Source organism: Palaemon carinicauda, chromosome 4 (genome assembly GCF_036898095.1).
Source record: "Palaemon carinicauda isolate YSFRI2023 chromosome 4, ASM3689809v2, whole genome shotgun sequence".
NCBI classification, from domain to species: Eukaryota; Metazoa; Arthropoda; class Malacostraca; order Decapoda; family Palaemonidae; genus Palaemon; species Palaemon carinicauda.
The window spans coordinates 174,206,261-174,222,927 of record NC_090728.1 but is presented as its reverse complement, the minus strand read 5'-3'; the positions used below and the strand labels follow the sequence as shown (position 1 = coordinate 174,222,927).

The window sequence follows — 16,667 nt, the reverse complement described above, 5'->3', positions numbered from 1 at the left end:
GTAATATTATAAAAAAGTGGATTAGGCCTATAGCCAGTGGCCTTTTTGACTTAGTGCTACTCATCAGTGGGATGGGTGATACTGGCTCTTTTGAGCAACTAGTTCGGGAATATTAAGTGCTGTTTGGCTCAATGCACATCGGAGATCACTTGCCACATCAAGCTTAGTTCTTTACTTCGTTTTGATTCTTACTAATGCTGAGAATCCTGTTTCACAATAATTTCTTCTTAACATCTTCACGTTTATGAGGATTCCAAATGCATATATAATTATATATATCGTAGTTATTCATGTACATTTATATATATATATATATATATATATATATATATATATATATATATATATATGTATATATATATATATATATATATATATATATATATATATATGTATATATACATACATATATATATATATATATATATATATATATATATATATATATATATATATATATATATATATATATATATAGAAACATATTATGTGTGTGTTGTGTAATGCCACGTATTTCAATTTCTAAAATATGGTCACTCTGGCCTATATGCATAATTTGATTATAACTCCCATTTTCACACCTCAAATAAATGAACAATATAGTTATAGGTATATCAAATGAAACAAATATGTTATGCAGGTGAAATAATGATAACGTACAATACATTCGCATAAGCTGGTAAGTCATACCATGATATGAAAAAAAATTTCTGTACGTTCACGTGTTACACACACATTTAGATTTTTGATACTGCACACAACTGATCTAAAATAGTAAAACAGCTACAAAGGAATGAATGAACATACAGTAAACACACACGCCCCAAAAAGAAAAAAAAAAAATACTTTTAAATCAGAACTACACTAAATACATTAAAAGTAATGTAGTAATTACCAGTACTTGATAATAGTTGAAGTATATTATGCAGGACTTGAAAGTCCTCACTACTTCGTTTGACAGACTGAGCCAGACTACTACAACCCTTTGTTATTATATGAGCAGGTGAGATGAGCAATAAGGTGGTACGAGATGCGTTCAGTTCCTGAGGAAACATTTCTCTGACCGCTCTCATCTAAGGGTTAGCCACACGTGTAACTTTCATAACTTATGGCACCTATTAATTGAGTGTTTGGCATGTTTTGAGATGATAATTAAAAAAGCATATGGAAGCAGTGATAACGTTTTAGACTATTTTGCAATTAATATTAGGAAAAATAATGGCTCCATCTAGCAGCCCTGCTTGCGCCCCCCTTGAAAGCTCCTGGCGCCCCCCTATGGGGGGCGCGCCCCCCAGTTTAAGAATCACTGCTCTAGGGGGAGGGGCCGGTGCCATCTTTGCACCTCACGCCGTGCATGTAGGAAACCATAGGATATTTGTTGTTTGTTTGACTTTTATTTCATTGTGCATCTACGGTGTAGCCTCCCGAGTTGTACCCTGGCAATGAATGGCCTCCTCGGTGCTAATGGGAGGACAGTTAGTATTTATATTCAGTGTTTTACAGTCTGACTGTCATAACTCATTTGTTATTTGTTTAATCTATATTCAATGTCTTTTTACGTCCTTTGCTCACAGAGCAGCTTATAGTAAGTTACTTTTCCTTTTACCCCTTTGCTACCCAATTTTACTGTTTTTTTTTTTTGTATGTTTTGCTTATTCCCAAGAATGTGGGCGCATTATCAAACCTGTTATATAATTAATCATTCTATTTCACTATAAGCATTATTAAGGATCTTTGCCGTCATAATTAATCATTCTATTTCACTATAAGCATTATTAAGGATCTTTGCCGTCATAATTAATCATTCTATTTCACTATAAGCATTATTAAGGATCTTTGCCGTCATAATTAATCATTCTATTTCACTATAAGCATTATTAAGGATCTTTGCTGTCTTCCATCGGACCTGAGGTACACTTGTTTTATATCCTACTTGCTTCCTTTCTTCCATCGTACTGTTCAACCTCTTCTAACTTTTACCTCGAAATGTAACTTAATGGTTTTACTTTAAAGGCTTAAAGGTTTAAAGACCGCTCATGAATGGCAGAGGCAAGGGACAGTGACATTGCCCTATCAAGTAGGACAATGCCCTAGAGACTGACCATATTTCGTATAATCAGCGCCCAAGCCCCCTCTCCACCCAAGCTAGGACCAAGGAGGGCCAGGCAATGGCTGCTAATGATAGACCTATAGGCTCCCCCAAACCAACCCCCCATCCTTAGCTCACAAGGATGGTGAAGTTGTAGCGACCAAGGGAACTAACGAATTTGAGCGGGACTCGAACCCCAGTCTGGGGATCATCAGTCAGGGAGCCCTGAATGGCCTCACAAGCCCCAGCGCCGGGCTGTGCAGCCTTAATTCTTAAATGCATCCTCTAATTCTATAATATCTCCCTTGACAGGTTTCCAAGTGATCCTGGTAGACAGAGGCAGTGGCTGGTCAACGTCCGGCGGCATGATTTTGTGCCAACTAGATACAGTACTTTGTGCTCCGATCACTTCGAAGAATGGTGTTTCGACCGAACGGGGAACATAGTCCGTCTTCGACGAACGGCTGTACCCACGCTATTCGCCTTCTCCGCAAAGTATAGGGTGATTATGATCATATTTTTTAAAGCCATTTTTTTTACTGGGTTCCTCCCATTATCTTGCGACTTTCCTGAAATCTTATTTACAGAAAAACATGAAATTTCATTTTTTTCAGAAACTCAATAAATCTAATCTTACCATCTTAGATATATCTTAGATATATACCTACACATACGCACAAATATATATATATATATATATATATATATATATATATATATATATATATATATATATAAATATATATATATATATATATATATATATATATATATATATATATATATATATATATATATATATATATATATATATATATATATATACACACACACGCACATCAGCCATTACTAGACCACTGCAGAACAAAAGCCTCGTGTCTGTTTATGGTCTTTCTATGCCAGTTTATACCCGAAAATTCTTTTAGTTCGTTAATCCATCGTTTTCTCTTCCTTCCTCTGCTTCGTTTGCAATCTCTAGGGACCCATTCTGTTGTGTCTTGCCCATGTCCATTCTTTTTTTTTTTTTTTTTTTTTTTTTTTTTTTTACATGTTAGAATATCTTCTAATTTAGTTATCTGTCGTATCCATGTTGCTCTTTTCTCGTCTCTTAGTGTTACTCCCTTTATTATTCTTTCCATTGCTCTTTGAGTTGTAACTAGCTTATGCTCTAAGGCTTTGGTAAGGCTCCGAATTTCTGATGCATAAGTTAATACTGGTAGGACCATCCTATTAAATACTTTTATTTTTAGAGAAAGTGGCATTTTATATTTCATAATCTCATTTTGTTTACCAAAATCTCTCTATCTCATGCTTATCCTTCTCTTAATATCAGTCTCATAGATCCCACAAAACATATAGAAACATGCTATTTGATTTAAGACATGTGATTGTTTTAGATATTATATTTGTGATTATATTAGATCAGATAAAGGCTGCGTCTCTTTTGTTTTGAGTGGATTAATTTATTATGTGTTTATTGTTATTGCTTCCATTCATGAAGTAATTATATGTCCACAACTTTTAAGGTGTTCAATGTAATGCTGTGTAATGAAAATAATTAAACCTATTTACATTTCTCTTTTAGAAAGAACGACATTGGATTTTTCCTACATACAATTAAAATCTTTATGGCAACATAGCCTCTCTCTTCCCTTTCTTATGTCATTTGATTCACTTTTTTATCCGTAGAATCAACGTAAAAGAACCATTAGTGACGGAGAAAATAACCCAGTAGAGCCTTCTTTTAAAAAATCATTGACGGAAAATGTCAAATCACCTTTTAAGAATGAAAACAGTGAAGAGGAAAATGGCAAATCACCTGTTAAGAATGAAAGCAATGGTGAAGAGGACATTGTCTACAGCGACGAAGAGAACATGACATTGGAAAAAAGTAGGGAACGATATTTTGTCCCTGTTAAACAAGAACAAGAACGTTTTTATGACGAGGAAAATGACATGAACGAAGAAATGGATCAGAGTTTTGAAAGCCCTAATGCTGAGGAAAGTATCGAAGCAGGTGATGTCTCTCAAGGAAATGAAAAATATTCTTCAACTCCAGAAAGAACTGCAAGGGTATATTTCGTATTCTTTTTATAATTCTCCTTGATAATATCACATGTTAATTATAATTATCAATTAATTATGGTAATTGACTCTAACACGTTTTGAAATGGAATATGTTGTCTTATTTCCATGCTGTTCAACAGTAGGCTTAGATTATTAAGAATACTGTATTTAGTTTACCTATATAACATTTTATTAATTACCATAAATTTCCTCCTTTCAGAATGAGATTAATAATTCTAGTCAGACAAAAGTGAAGATAGAGAAGGACCCTGATAGGACTGTTGCAGTGAATGCGGCCCCTAAAGAAACAGCAAAGGATAAGATCATTTATTTACCTGATAATCGCACATACTTTGAATTCGCTACACCAAAGAGAAAAGTTGTGTTGCAGTTGAAACCTCCGAAATCTGAACCTTCTGAATTGAAAACTAATAATTTAGAAGAACTCATAGACTCTCTGAAAACAAGGCAAGTGATCACCAGTGAAGTTCAGGATTTACTTGAATCTTTTGGCGAGTTACCCCAGGGCTTAGAGAGGCTTCCTTTACAAGGACCCAAAAGTACTACAAAACTACCAGAGGATGTGAAGAAATTTGCTTCAGTCCTCTACACCTTTGCTCCAAAGGCATTTAATCTTCTTAGGAAAGAATTTAATTTCCCTGATAGACAAGTTTTGCAAGACAGGCTAAAAGTCAAGAATTACTGGCCGGGCTTTACGAAGGAGTCATTGATCATCCTAAAAAATGGGATACAGAAAGCGTCTGCCAACAGAATCTGCAGTATCATGATGGACTCTGTTGACTTGAAGAAACAACACAGTTATAACTATAAGAATGATAGATGGATTGGCCATCTGGAATTCGGTGGGGGCCTAGAGCCCTGTGATTCAGATGAAATTCCCTTAGCGACAGAAGTTTTGATCTTTACAGCAGTGGGAATTGGCAGTCCCTGGAAATTACCCTTTGGCTACTTTTTGAACAAAGGAATGGCTGGAGAAGAGTTGCACAACCTTTTGTTGGAAGCAATTTCATGCCTGCAGGACTGTGGCCTGAATGTTAGAGCTGTTGTCTGCGAGGGCTCTGTGAGTACCGTCAAAATGGGGACTCTTTTGGGCTGCAAGATTCACACGAAATTGCTCAATGAAATGACCACGGGCTTTCCCAATCCTTCAAACCCACAGCAGAAAATTCATCTCGTATTCGGCTTCCAGCATGTGTTCACGTTACTGCGCCATCTTCTCGAGGACAAAGGTGTCCTTAGAAGCTCTATTTATGGGGTGAGTAATTTTCACCTAAGCTTAAATTGTATCCACAGCCAGTATCATTTGTTCTATCTCTTTTCTAATTGGTCTATGTATTGTATCTGTAGAAAAGGTACAAGAAATCTTTAAATATTTAAAAATACTGTATCATCATGATTAATAACCAGAAATATCATCCAAGCATCACTCTTTTATTATTTTGTTAACTAAAGTAAAATATAGATAAAATGCTTGAATATTTTAGTGGCGATTGTTCATTCGCAATGCGCAATATCAGCTACAGACATTTATCTACTCTTAGTAAAAATATCTACAATACATTGGTAAAATTTGAGCTCATAACTTGTTCTATGAATTTTTGTTCATAAGAAACAAAAAATTTACGTATTTTTTGAGCTTCATATTTCTCTGATCTAATGACTATTTTGGCAATATTTCAAAATGATCCTTGGAGTACTGTAGATTCTTCAAGAGTGTACTATTGTAGCTGGTTATATGAGTAACTATATATCTTACATGTCGAATGCAGAACTTTTCTAGGGGTATTATGAACTTGCCATCAAGTGTTTACTATAAAACAACTACTAAAGATATTTTGTCTTTGTTTTATACAGTCAAAACAAAATATATTTGTCTTTGAGAATTAGGTCTTGTCGACTTGCAAGATAGCCTGTCGGAAACTAACCATTTTATAATTTGCAAGTTATGGAAATCCCCGTTGTAGGAATCTATTTTGAAATATTTGAATTTGGACTCTTTAAATGGGACCAATTACTTTACATTGAATATGAGTCTTTATCGCTTGCTGATGCAATTTGTCCTTTTTAGAATAAGCCAATGCATGGATTGCAAAGTTATCAAGTAAACAAAATCTCCTTTCAGGTAATCAGATGGAAATTCTTCAAGCAACTACTAGCTCACAAAAGGAAAAACAAGCCAGGTCCTATCAAGTCTTTGAGTGCAAATCACCGAGAATTTTCCCACTTGCAGAGCATAATAAGAATGTGCAAACCAGGGTTCTGTTATGCTGTGAGTCGTGCCCTCCACCTTGCTAGAGAAAAGGGCATCAGGGATTACGCCAACAGTAGGGCGGCTGCTAATTTTTGCGCTGATCTTTACCGGTAAGGAACACCCAAATATCGTGGGAATTCTTCGTTTTGATGTTAATATAAACATTTCCTTCACTTTTATAATGTTTTAAAAATGTGTCATTAATTCCCCTAAGCCAGAGTCTATTTCGTAATTCCTGTATCCCTTTCGTTTCGGGAACATCTTTGGTTTACGCAATCTCAGAGCTGTGTCAGACCTTGAAACTTCCATCTTTTCCCCAAAGATATTATGGTTGAAGATTTTCGTAATTTATTTTCCTGGATTCTTAATATAGACCTTATAATGTGTGGCTACTTTCCTCTTGGTAAGGGTAGAAGAGACTTTAGCTACGATAAGAAGCTCATCTAGGAGAAGGACATTCCAAAATCAAACCATTGTTCTCTAGTCTAGGGTAGTGTCATAGCCTCTGTACCATGGCTTCCACTGTCTTGGATTAGAGTTCTCTTGCTGGAGGGTACACTGAGGCACACCGTTCTATCTTATTTTTCTTCCTTTTGTTCTTTGAAGTTTTAATAGTTTATATATGAAAGATTTTTACAGTTAGGCAGATTTGCGAGAAATACTTAGCAAAAGGTAAGGATGTGTATGTTGCGTTTATGGATCTGGAGAAAGCGTATGATAGAGTTGATAGGGAAACAATGTGGAATGTGATGAGGTTATATGGAGTTGGTGGAAGGTTGTTGCAAGCTGTGAAAAGTTTCTACAAAGGTAGTAAAGCATGTGTTAGGATAGGAAATGAAGTGAGCGATTGGTTTCTGGTGAGAGTGGGACTGAGACAGGGATGTGTGATGTCACCGTGGTTGTTTAATTTGTATGTTGATGGAGTGGTGAGAGAGGTGAATGCTCGAGTGCTTGGACGAGGATTGAAACTGGTAGACGAGAATGACCATGAATGGGAGGTAAATCAGTTGTTGTTTGCGGATGATACTGTACTGGTTGCAGACGCAGAAGAGAAGCTTGGCCGATTAGTTACAGAATTTGGAAGGGTGTGTGAGAGAAGGAAGTTGAGAGTTAATGTGGGTAAGAGTAAGGTTATGAGATGAAGGGAAGGTGGTGCGAGGTTGAATGTCATGTTGAATGGAGAGTTACTTGAGGAGGTGGATCAGTTTAAGTACTTGGGGTCTGTTGTTGCAGCAAATGGTGGAGTGGAAGCAGATGTACGTCAGAGAGGGAATGAAGGATGCAAAGTGTTGGGGGCAGTTAAGGGAGTAGTAGAAAATAGAGGGTTGGGCATGAATGTAAAGAGAGTTCTATATGAGAAAGTTTTTGTACCAACTGTGATGTATGGATCAGAGTTGTGGAGAATGAAAGTGACGGAGAGACAGAAATTGAATGTGTTTGAGATGAAGTGTCTAAGGAGTATGGCAGGTGTATCTCGAGTAGATAGGGTTAGGAACGAAGTGGTGAGGGTGAGAATGGGTGTAAGAAATGAGTGAGCAGCTAAAGTGGATATGAATGTGTTGAGGTGGTTTGGCCATGTTGAGAGAATGGCAAATGGCTGTCTGCTAAAGAAGGTGATGAATGCAAGAGTTGATGGGAGAAGTGTAAGAGGAAGGCCAAGGTTTGGGTGGATGGATGGAGTGAAGGAAGCTCTGGGTGATAGGAGGATAGATGTGAGGGAGGCAAGAGAGCATGCTAGAAATAGGAATGAATGGCGAGCGATTGTGACGCAGTTCCGGTAGGCCCTGCTGCTACCTCCGCTGCCTTGGATGACCGCGGAGGTAGCAGCAGTAGGGGAGTCAGTATTATGAAGCTTCATCGGTGGTGGATAATGTGGGAGGGTGGGCTGTGCCACCCTAGCAGTACCAGCCGAACTCGGTTGAGTCCCTTGTCAGGCTGGGAGGAACATAGAGAGGAGACGTCCCCTTTTTTGTTTCATTTGTTTGATGTTGGCTATCCCCCAAAATTGGGGGAAGTGCCTTGGTATATGTATGTATGTATGAAAGATTTTTAATGTTGTTACTGTTCTTTAATTCTTTATTACTTCTCCTGTAGTTTATTTCCTTATTTCATTTCCTCACTGGGCTATTTTCCCAGTTGGAGCCCTTGGCCTTGTAGCATCTTGCTATTTCAACTAAGGTTGTAGCTTAGCAAGTAATAATAATATTATTATTATTATTATTATTATTATTATTATTATTATTATTATTATCATCATCATTATTTTGTCTAAATTGTCTGTGAAGGGCCTCTACTTCAGCCTGACTGAATTTTCAAGTTTTCAAATTCTTTGAGAAATCTTGGCCCCTTTTTAATGATATAGAAATTTTAGGCTTTCTTCAATCAAAGATCAAAGCTTCCTTCCAAGGGAACATATGTAGGAAATAGTGAAATAGGTTAGGATCAATGAGAATTTCCTCTCGATAGCTCAACCAGGATTGATATAAATAAAGTGAGAATTTTACTTGATTATAGTGTTGATGAAATTTTATTTAAATTATGATTCTACAAGGAAGATATCTCCCCAATATGGATCCTAAATTTCACCTGAGTGTGTTTAGGAATTCTGAAAATCGTTTCAAGAAAAATAATGACAAGATGCCATTATTTATATGCGTAAATTCAAGTCTGTTAAAAAGAAAAGTGGTGCTTTGGTAAAAGGGACAGCCATAGTAGAGCATATTTAAAATTTTAGACAAATCTGTAGTAGGAAAAAAAGCTTGGAAAGAATAAAAAAAAAAAAAGTTATAAATTCTCAAATAGATCAACAAACTTTTCCTGGATCCTTGGCTTTGATGAATGTATAACTATAGTTGGGTATCAGGATGGACAGATTTTATCTTCATATGCTAGTGTTAAGGCTGTTAAGGAAAACTATGTGGTGCGAGGTCATCTCAGTAGTAAATTTTTTATAATCCTGATGAGATACATTTTCTATGAATTCAGTGTTATAGACTGGCCCATCCTGTGGTCCCAGACAACCTGTAAATGGTAAGTAATTACAAAGGGGGAAGGTCATCCTAACTCATATCATACATAAATGAAATCACATGTAAGCATTCCGCCTTGCTTATATTTTAATATAAATCTTTCTGATGTATGCTGCAAAAAATAATGTTTATTATCTAAATGTAACAATTCTTGCTTTTAAACTTAACTTCTTATTACCCTAGTTTCAGTTCAATTTCAACACGATCATAGTTTCCCAGAATAACTTTATCTCAAATTATAACTGATATTCATAAATATATCTTTAGTTTCTTGAACATCTTAATTTTTTTGCAGATTTCCAGAACCTATCATTTCAATAGCATTATTGTTGGAAAGTATCTGAATAGTATTGTATTTGTATGGATAATTTTGATTACTTCCAGAGCGTTCGACATGCTCAATTCAAGAAGCCACGCCTGCAAAGAGAAGCCTCCTGTAGATTCAGTATTCATGGCGGAGCAGTTGGAGTCGATGTCGATCATCGGGCAACGCATCTTCGACCTGGAGCTTCTCTCCGGCTCGCCCGTGACGAGAGGAGGTAGATGGATGTCAGCAACACTGCTGCCTTTCACGCTAAAGAGCGTGGGTTGTCTTGCGTCTGAACTCTTGATAGAGCGCACTGTTCCGTAAGTGTTTTAGGAATATTTATTACTTTTAGATCAAAGTTTACAATCTTGACAGCTTGTGTAGGAGAAAGCTTTGGTTCTTTGAAATTATTGAAGGGGAATAGAAAATAGTTTCAGCATCATTATTTTCAATCGAAGAGAAGTTACACTCCCTCTTACACAGGTAATTTGTAACAAGAAAATTTCATAGTACCCATAAGATACGCATATTTTAATTTTGCTATTAGATGCAAAGAAAAATAAAAGTTTTCTTTTCTTAAAAAATCAGGTAAATCAAATTTATGTTTGAAATAAATTGACCATAGTCTAGATAAGTACAGAATTATATTAAAGACCTCAGGTAAGCAAAAGCTTCCCATTAACATCTTAAGCAAACAATGGGATCTGTAAAGGCTAAGAGATTTCCTTTCCTTTATTCTCATTTATGGAATGATATGAAATGTATTTCTTAATTCTTGAATTAGACTAAGGTTTCATTTCAGCTATAGAATGAAGGGAGACTTTTGTCTTAGTTTTAGAATGAATGGGGACTTTTGTCTTAGTTTTAGAATGAAGGGGGACTTTTGTCTTAGTTTTAGAATGAAGGGGGACTGTGTCTTAGTTTTAGAATGAATGGGGACTGTGTCTTAGTTTTAGAATGAATGGGGACTTTTGTCTTAGTTTTAGAATGAAGCGGGACTTTTGTCTTAGTTTTAGAGTGAATGGGGACTTTTGTCTTAGTTTTAGAATGAATGGGGACTTTTGTCTTAGTTTTAGAGTGAATGGGGACTGTGTCTTAGTTTTAGAATGAAGGGGGACTTTTGTCTTAGTTTTAGAGTGAAGGGGGACTGTGTCTTAGTTTTAGAATGAAGGGGGACTTTTGTCTTAGTTTTAGAATGAAGGGGGACTGTGTCCTAGTTTTAGAGTGAAGGGGGACTGTGTCTTAGTTTTAGAACGAATGGGGACTTTTGTCTTAGTTTTAGAATGAATGGAGACTTTTGTCTTAGTTTTAGAATGAATGGGGACTTTTTGTCTTAGTTTTAGAGTGAAGATGGACTGTGTCTTAGTTTTAGAATGAATGGGGACTTTTGTCTTAGTTTTAGAATGAAGGGGGACTGTGTCCTAGTTTTAGAGTGAAGGGGGACTGTGTCTTAGTTTTAAAATGAAGGGGGACTTTTGTCTTAGTTTTAGAATGAATGGGGACTGTGTCTTAGTTTTAGAGTGAATGGGGACTGTCTTAGTTTTAGAGTGAAGGGGGACTGTATCTTAGTTTTAGAATGAATGGGGACTTTTGTCTTAGTTTTAGAGTGAATGGGGACTTTTGTCTTAGTTTTAGAATGAATGGGGACTTTTGTCTTAGTTTTAGAGTGAATGGGGACTGTGCCTTAGTTTTAGAATGAAGGGGGACTTTTGTCTTAGTTTTAGAGTGAAGGGGGACTGTGTCTTAGTTTTAGAATGAATGGGGACTTTTGTCTTAGTTTTAGAATGAAGGGGGACTGTGTCCTAGTTTTAGAGTGAAGGGGGACTGTGTCTTAGTTTTAGAACGAATGGGGACTTTTGTCTTAGTTTTAGAATGAATGGAGACTTTTGTCTTAGTTTTAGAATGAATGGGGACTTTTTGTCTTAGTTTTAGAGTGAAGATGGACTGTGTCTTAGTTTTAGAATGAATGGGGACTTTTGTCTTAGTTTTAGAATGAAGGGGGACTGTGTCCTAGTTTTAGAGTGAAGGGGGACTGTGTCTTAGTTTTAAAATGAAGGGGGACTTTTGTCTTAGTTTTAGAATGAATGGGGACTGTGTCTTAGTTTTAGAGTGAATGGGGACTGTCTTAGTTTTAGAGTGAAGGGGGACTGTATCTTAGTTTTAGAATGAATGGGGACTTTTGTCTTAGTTTTAGAGTGAAGGGGGACTGTGTCTTAGTTTTAGGGTGAATGGGGACTGTGTCTTAGTTTTAGAATGAATGGGGACTTTTGTCTTAGTTTTAGAGTGAATGGAGACTGTGCATTAGTTTTAGAATGAAGGGGGACTTTTGTCTTAGTTGTAGAGTGAAGGGGGACTGTGTCTTAGTTTTAGAATGAAGGGGGACTTTTGTCTTAGTTGTAGAGTGAAGGGGGACTGTGTCTTAGTTTTAGAATGAAGGGGGACTTTTGTCTTAGTTGTAGAGTGAAGGGGGACTGTGTCTTAGTTTTAGAATGAAGGGGGACTTTTGTCTTAGTTTTAGAGTGAATGGGGACTGTGTCTTAGTTTTAGAATGAAGGGGGACTTTTGTCTTAGTTGTAGAGTGAAGGGGGACTGTGTCTTAGTTTTAGAATGAAGGTGGACTTTTGTCTTAGTTTTAGAATGAAGGGGGACTGTGTCTTAGTTTTAGAATGAAGGGGAACTTTTGTCTTAGTTTTAGAGTGAATGGGGACTGTGTCTTAGTTTTAGAATGAAGGTGGACTTTTGTCTTAGTTTTAGAGTGAAGGGGGACTGTGTCTTAGTTTTAGAATGAAGGTGGACTTTTGTCTTAGTTTTAGAATGAAGGGGGACTGTGTCTTAGTTTTAGAATGAAGGTGGACTTTTGTCTTAGTTTAAGAATGAAGGGGGACTTTTGTCTTAGTTTTAGAATGAATGGGGACTTTTGTCTTAGTTAAGAGTGAAGGGGGACTGTGTCTTAGTTTTAGAGTGAAGGGGGACTGTGCCTTAGTTTTAGAATGAATGGGGATTTTTGTCTTAGTTTTAGAGTGAAGGGGGAATTCTTATTTTAGTGTTGAGTAAACCGGAAGTTCCAGCACAGTCTTAGACCAAACAAGAATATTCGTCACAGTTTGCAAAGAGAAAGTTCAACGAAAGTTGAAATATCAACAAAATTCATTTTGTCTTTCAATGTCGATTTGATTTTCAGGCACCTGTCAACATATCGCCTTAACCTGTACCATTCTACTCAAATCATCAATTGCATCGAGAAACGTGGTGGTTGGGACGGTGTGCCCACAGCTTCACAGTTTCAAATCGGCTACAAGAAACTTTTAACCCAGTGTTTCTCAATTTGGTCTGAGGGAGAGGCATACACCAATGATTTCGAAGGTGAAGATCTGACAATTGGCCAAGGGTTCAGCTGTCCACTCAGAATTGGTCCTAATTTTTCTGGAATAGAAGATCTTGTTTTTCATCACTCCACTTTAACGGAATATGATGCAACCACAAGTATTGCCGTAAAATTTATCAGGCACATTGCACAGCGATTGACTTGTACAGACTGCGTTAGTTTGATGGTGAATGATTTAGCAGATACTAATAGGGCCCAAGTAGATAGTGCTCAGTCTCAGCCTCTTTTTCTTTTCAAAGAAATATTAAATATATCTGAAAATTTCCTCGACACTTACTTATTAGCTTCGGATAATTTTGATGAGGAGCGTCTAGTTCTGCTCATATATCAGAGGTACATGATGCATAGTACAAAGTTCCACAAACTGAATAATCCACATATTAAGGAGGAGCCCCATCATGTAATCAGCCTTATCAAAGTCTTCATAAGAATATTCATCAGATATCGATTATATGAGTTCAAAAACAGATGCCAAATGAAATTAAACCTTCTACAACATTCATAACAATTAGGAATAACTCCATTGCTAGCGACTGCACGATGCTACTGAAAAGAGAAAAACACAATTCGCTGTTGTTTTGTTTCACCACAATTCTCTTTGTTGGTATTTGTGATAATTCTCTTGGGCACGATTATTTACTCATAACATTCCTTTTTTATCACACCTGAGGTTATCTTCCATATAGCTCAGGCACGGATGGCCTGATTCAATTATGCAGTTTTGTGCAAGTCATACTATGATTGAATTGATAAATAAAGATGTATTCTTTCAAGATTGATTATTTTTATTACCTATTGAATTGACTTTTTTTTGCATAGATTATATTACGAGGAAAACTGATACTTGTTATATTCATTTTTATTTTGGTGGCATACCGATTTTTACAAGTACAATACTGTATAGAGTTGATGTATTACTACACTTTAAAGTTTATATACCTTTATCCATGTTTCCTGTCTAACTTTGCCTATTATTGTTTGACAGTCTTTATTTGCATCTTATCTTAGCGGTAATTATACGTCTTCTTTTTTGTCACATTGTATTCCATTTATTCACACATGGGTTCAACAATTTGTGGAACCTTGCTTTGCAAGTTCATCCCTTTTTAAGATGGTTCCTCCTTAATTTTTACTCATTTTATATAAAATGATAATATTCCACAGTAACATCTGTTTGCACAGGAAGATCACGATTGACTTAAATTTTAAGTCTGAATTGTTACTTTTATATTATATACAAATTACATAAATTCTAAAGACAAGAGTGAAAATAGTTCAGATAAGGTCTCTCAAAGGTTGTAGCTATGATTGAGCTGATTTTCAAAAGATATCTTCAGTATACTTCAAAGACTTATAGTGTTTAGTATAATGTCTTAAACACATAGCCCAAAAATATTGTTGCAAATGTGCCACCTATATTCAGGCCATCATGGTATCAACCATTCTCAATAATTCCACTGGAGGTTACCACTTGTAGTGTGTTTGACATGGAACATTGTAGATAGTACGATACGTTATCTTTAAATTCTTATTTCTCTCTGGACTGCATTGTCTTTCATAAGAGGTCAAGGCACCTCAAGCAATGAACTCTAGGCAATATTTGAGGGTCTTTGAAACTATAAATATGCCCCTAGCTGCACCTGCTTTATCATCCCCCTACTTACGTTCCATTCCCACTTCCTTTCTTGCTGTCTAACCTCTTGTAACTTTTCCCAGTTGCACTTATTATTATTATCATTATTATTATTATTATTATTATTATTACTATTATTATTATTATTATTTGCCAAGATATAACCTTAGTTGGAAAAGGAGGATGCAATAATCCCAAGGGTTCCAACAGGTAAGAATAGCTTAGTGAGGAAAAGGAATATATAAACTACAAGAGTAGTAATGAATAGTTAAAATGAAATATTTTAAGAACAGTGCTCAGAGGCCTCAGCACCTGCCTAGCTGCGGCTACTCTTTAGCCTTAGGCTTATTCTCCATTCCCTCTTCTTATCTTTAACCCTCCTGTCTAATATACCAATAAGAATTGTATTAATGATTCGCAGCAGAGAATACATTATAAGATAATGGAACTATAATTAATAATGGTATGGTTGTACGGGCTAAATTCAACCCCAGTGATGACGTAATGTTTGTTAGTGATAATTGCAGGTTTCCGGGCAAGTTCATTACCTAAATGTTACCTGCATCATTAAAGCAAATTAGTACAAGCTTTGTATTGATTACGTTTGGCATTTATCTTAATAAAATACATTGAATAGATAATGAAAATAATAGTTCTAACCCAATTTAATTTTGCTCTTATAATATTGAAGAGGGAATTTACATAATTGCATTTATATTTTATGAAGTAGTTCGATCATAGGACGCGTATTTCACCAACACGGACATGACAATCCAGATATCATAGTTTTGCAGAAAGTATGCAGTGTACCGTTAGAATCAAAAGATTGCCGACACTCAGGGGAAATCTTTCGTTAGATGTCTCTATTGTTCCCATGACAAAACAGACAAGGTGTTGCTCTTCTTACTACTTCTACAAAATGGGCGAAGCCTTTACAAACCTTAGCGAACCAAAGACAGTAAAGGGCTGTCTTTGTTAGCAAAAGCATACAAAAGTTACAAATCGAGTTGCCATATTTCAATTCTTTATTATCATTTGACAACTCAAATATCCACTGCAAATACAAAACACCCACATATTATATATATATATATATATATATATATATATATATATATATATATATATATATATATATATATATATATATATATATATATGTGTGTGTGTGTGTGTGTGTGTATGTAATTCAAATTTTTGTGCCAGTTTCTCGGACTAGGGTTCGATTCCCCGGCCGACCAGAGGCTATTATCTCTTGAGTTGATTGCCCCTTGATCCTCTGATCCCGAGGTATAGAGAGAATCCAGATATTAAGAGAGTATAATATATGGCTTATATAAATATGAAAAACACGTCTAAATGGGCAAATTTTATCAATATATATCTATACATATAAATATATATATATATATATATATATATATATATATATATATATATGTGTGTGTGTGTGTGTGTGTGTGTGTGTGTGTGTGTGTGTGTGTGTGTAGAAATCACAAAAGCTAACACGTGATGAGCAAAAAATAATCAAGTATTATAGCTACGAAAGGAAAAATGAAAACACAAACTTAGTTCTCCTTTTGTGACTATAATAAATATATATATATATATATATATATATATATATATATATATATATATATATATATATATATATGTATGTATACTGTATATATATACACACACATATATATACATACATATATATATATATATATATATATATATATATATATATATATATATATATATATATATTTATATACTGTATATATACATATATATATACATGTATATATATATATATATATATATATATATATATATATATATGTATGTATATATATGTATATATATAAATATATATATATATATATATATATAT

General features: G+C 35.3%; 1 protein-coding gene across 1 annotated transcript in view; it reads left to right on the top strand.

Moving 5' to 3' along the window:
* LOC137640202 (uncharacterized) overlaps positions 1-13,924 on the top strand; it is an 18,352-nt gene extending 4,428 nt beyond the window's left edge. The window contains exons 2-7 of the mRNA XM_068372738.1: positions 2,402-2,591; positions 3,779-4,162; positions 4,377-5,432; positions 6,300-6,538; positions 9,842-10,084; positions 12,946-13,924. Coding sequence (XP_068228839.1) covers positions 2,402-2,591; positions 3,779-4,162; positions 4,377-5,432; positions 6,300-6,538; positions 9,842-10,084; positions 12,946-13,654 — 2,821 coding nt within the window. The 3' untranslated portion in view covers positions 13,655-13,924. The remainder of the gene's footprint in view (positions 1-2,401; positions 2,592-3,778; positions 4,163-4,376; positions 5,433-6,299; positions 6,539-9,841; positions 10,085-12,945) is intronic.
* The last annotated feature ends 2,743 nt before the right edge of the window (positions 13,925-16,667 follow it).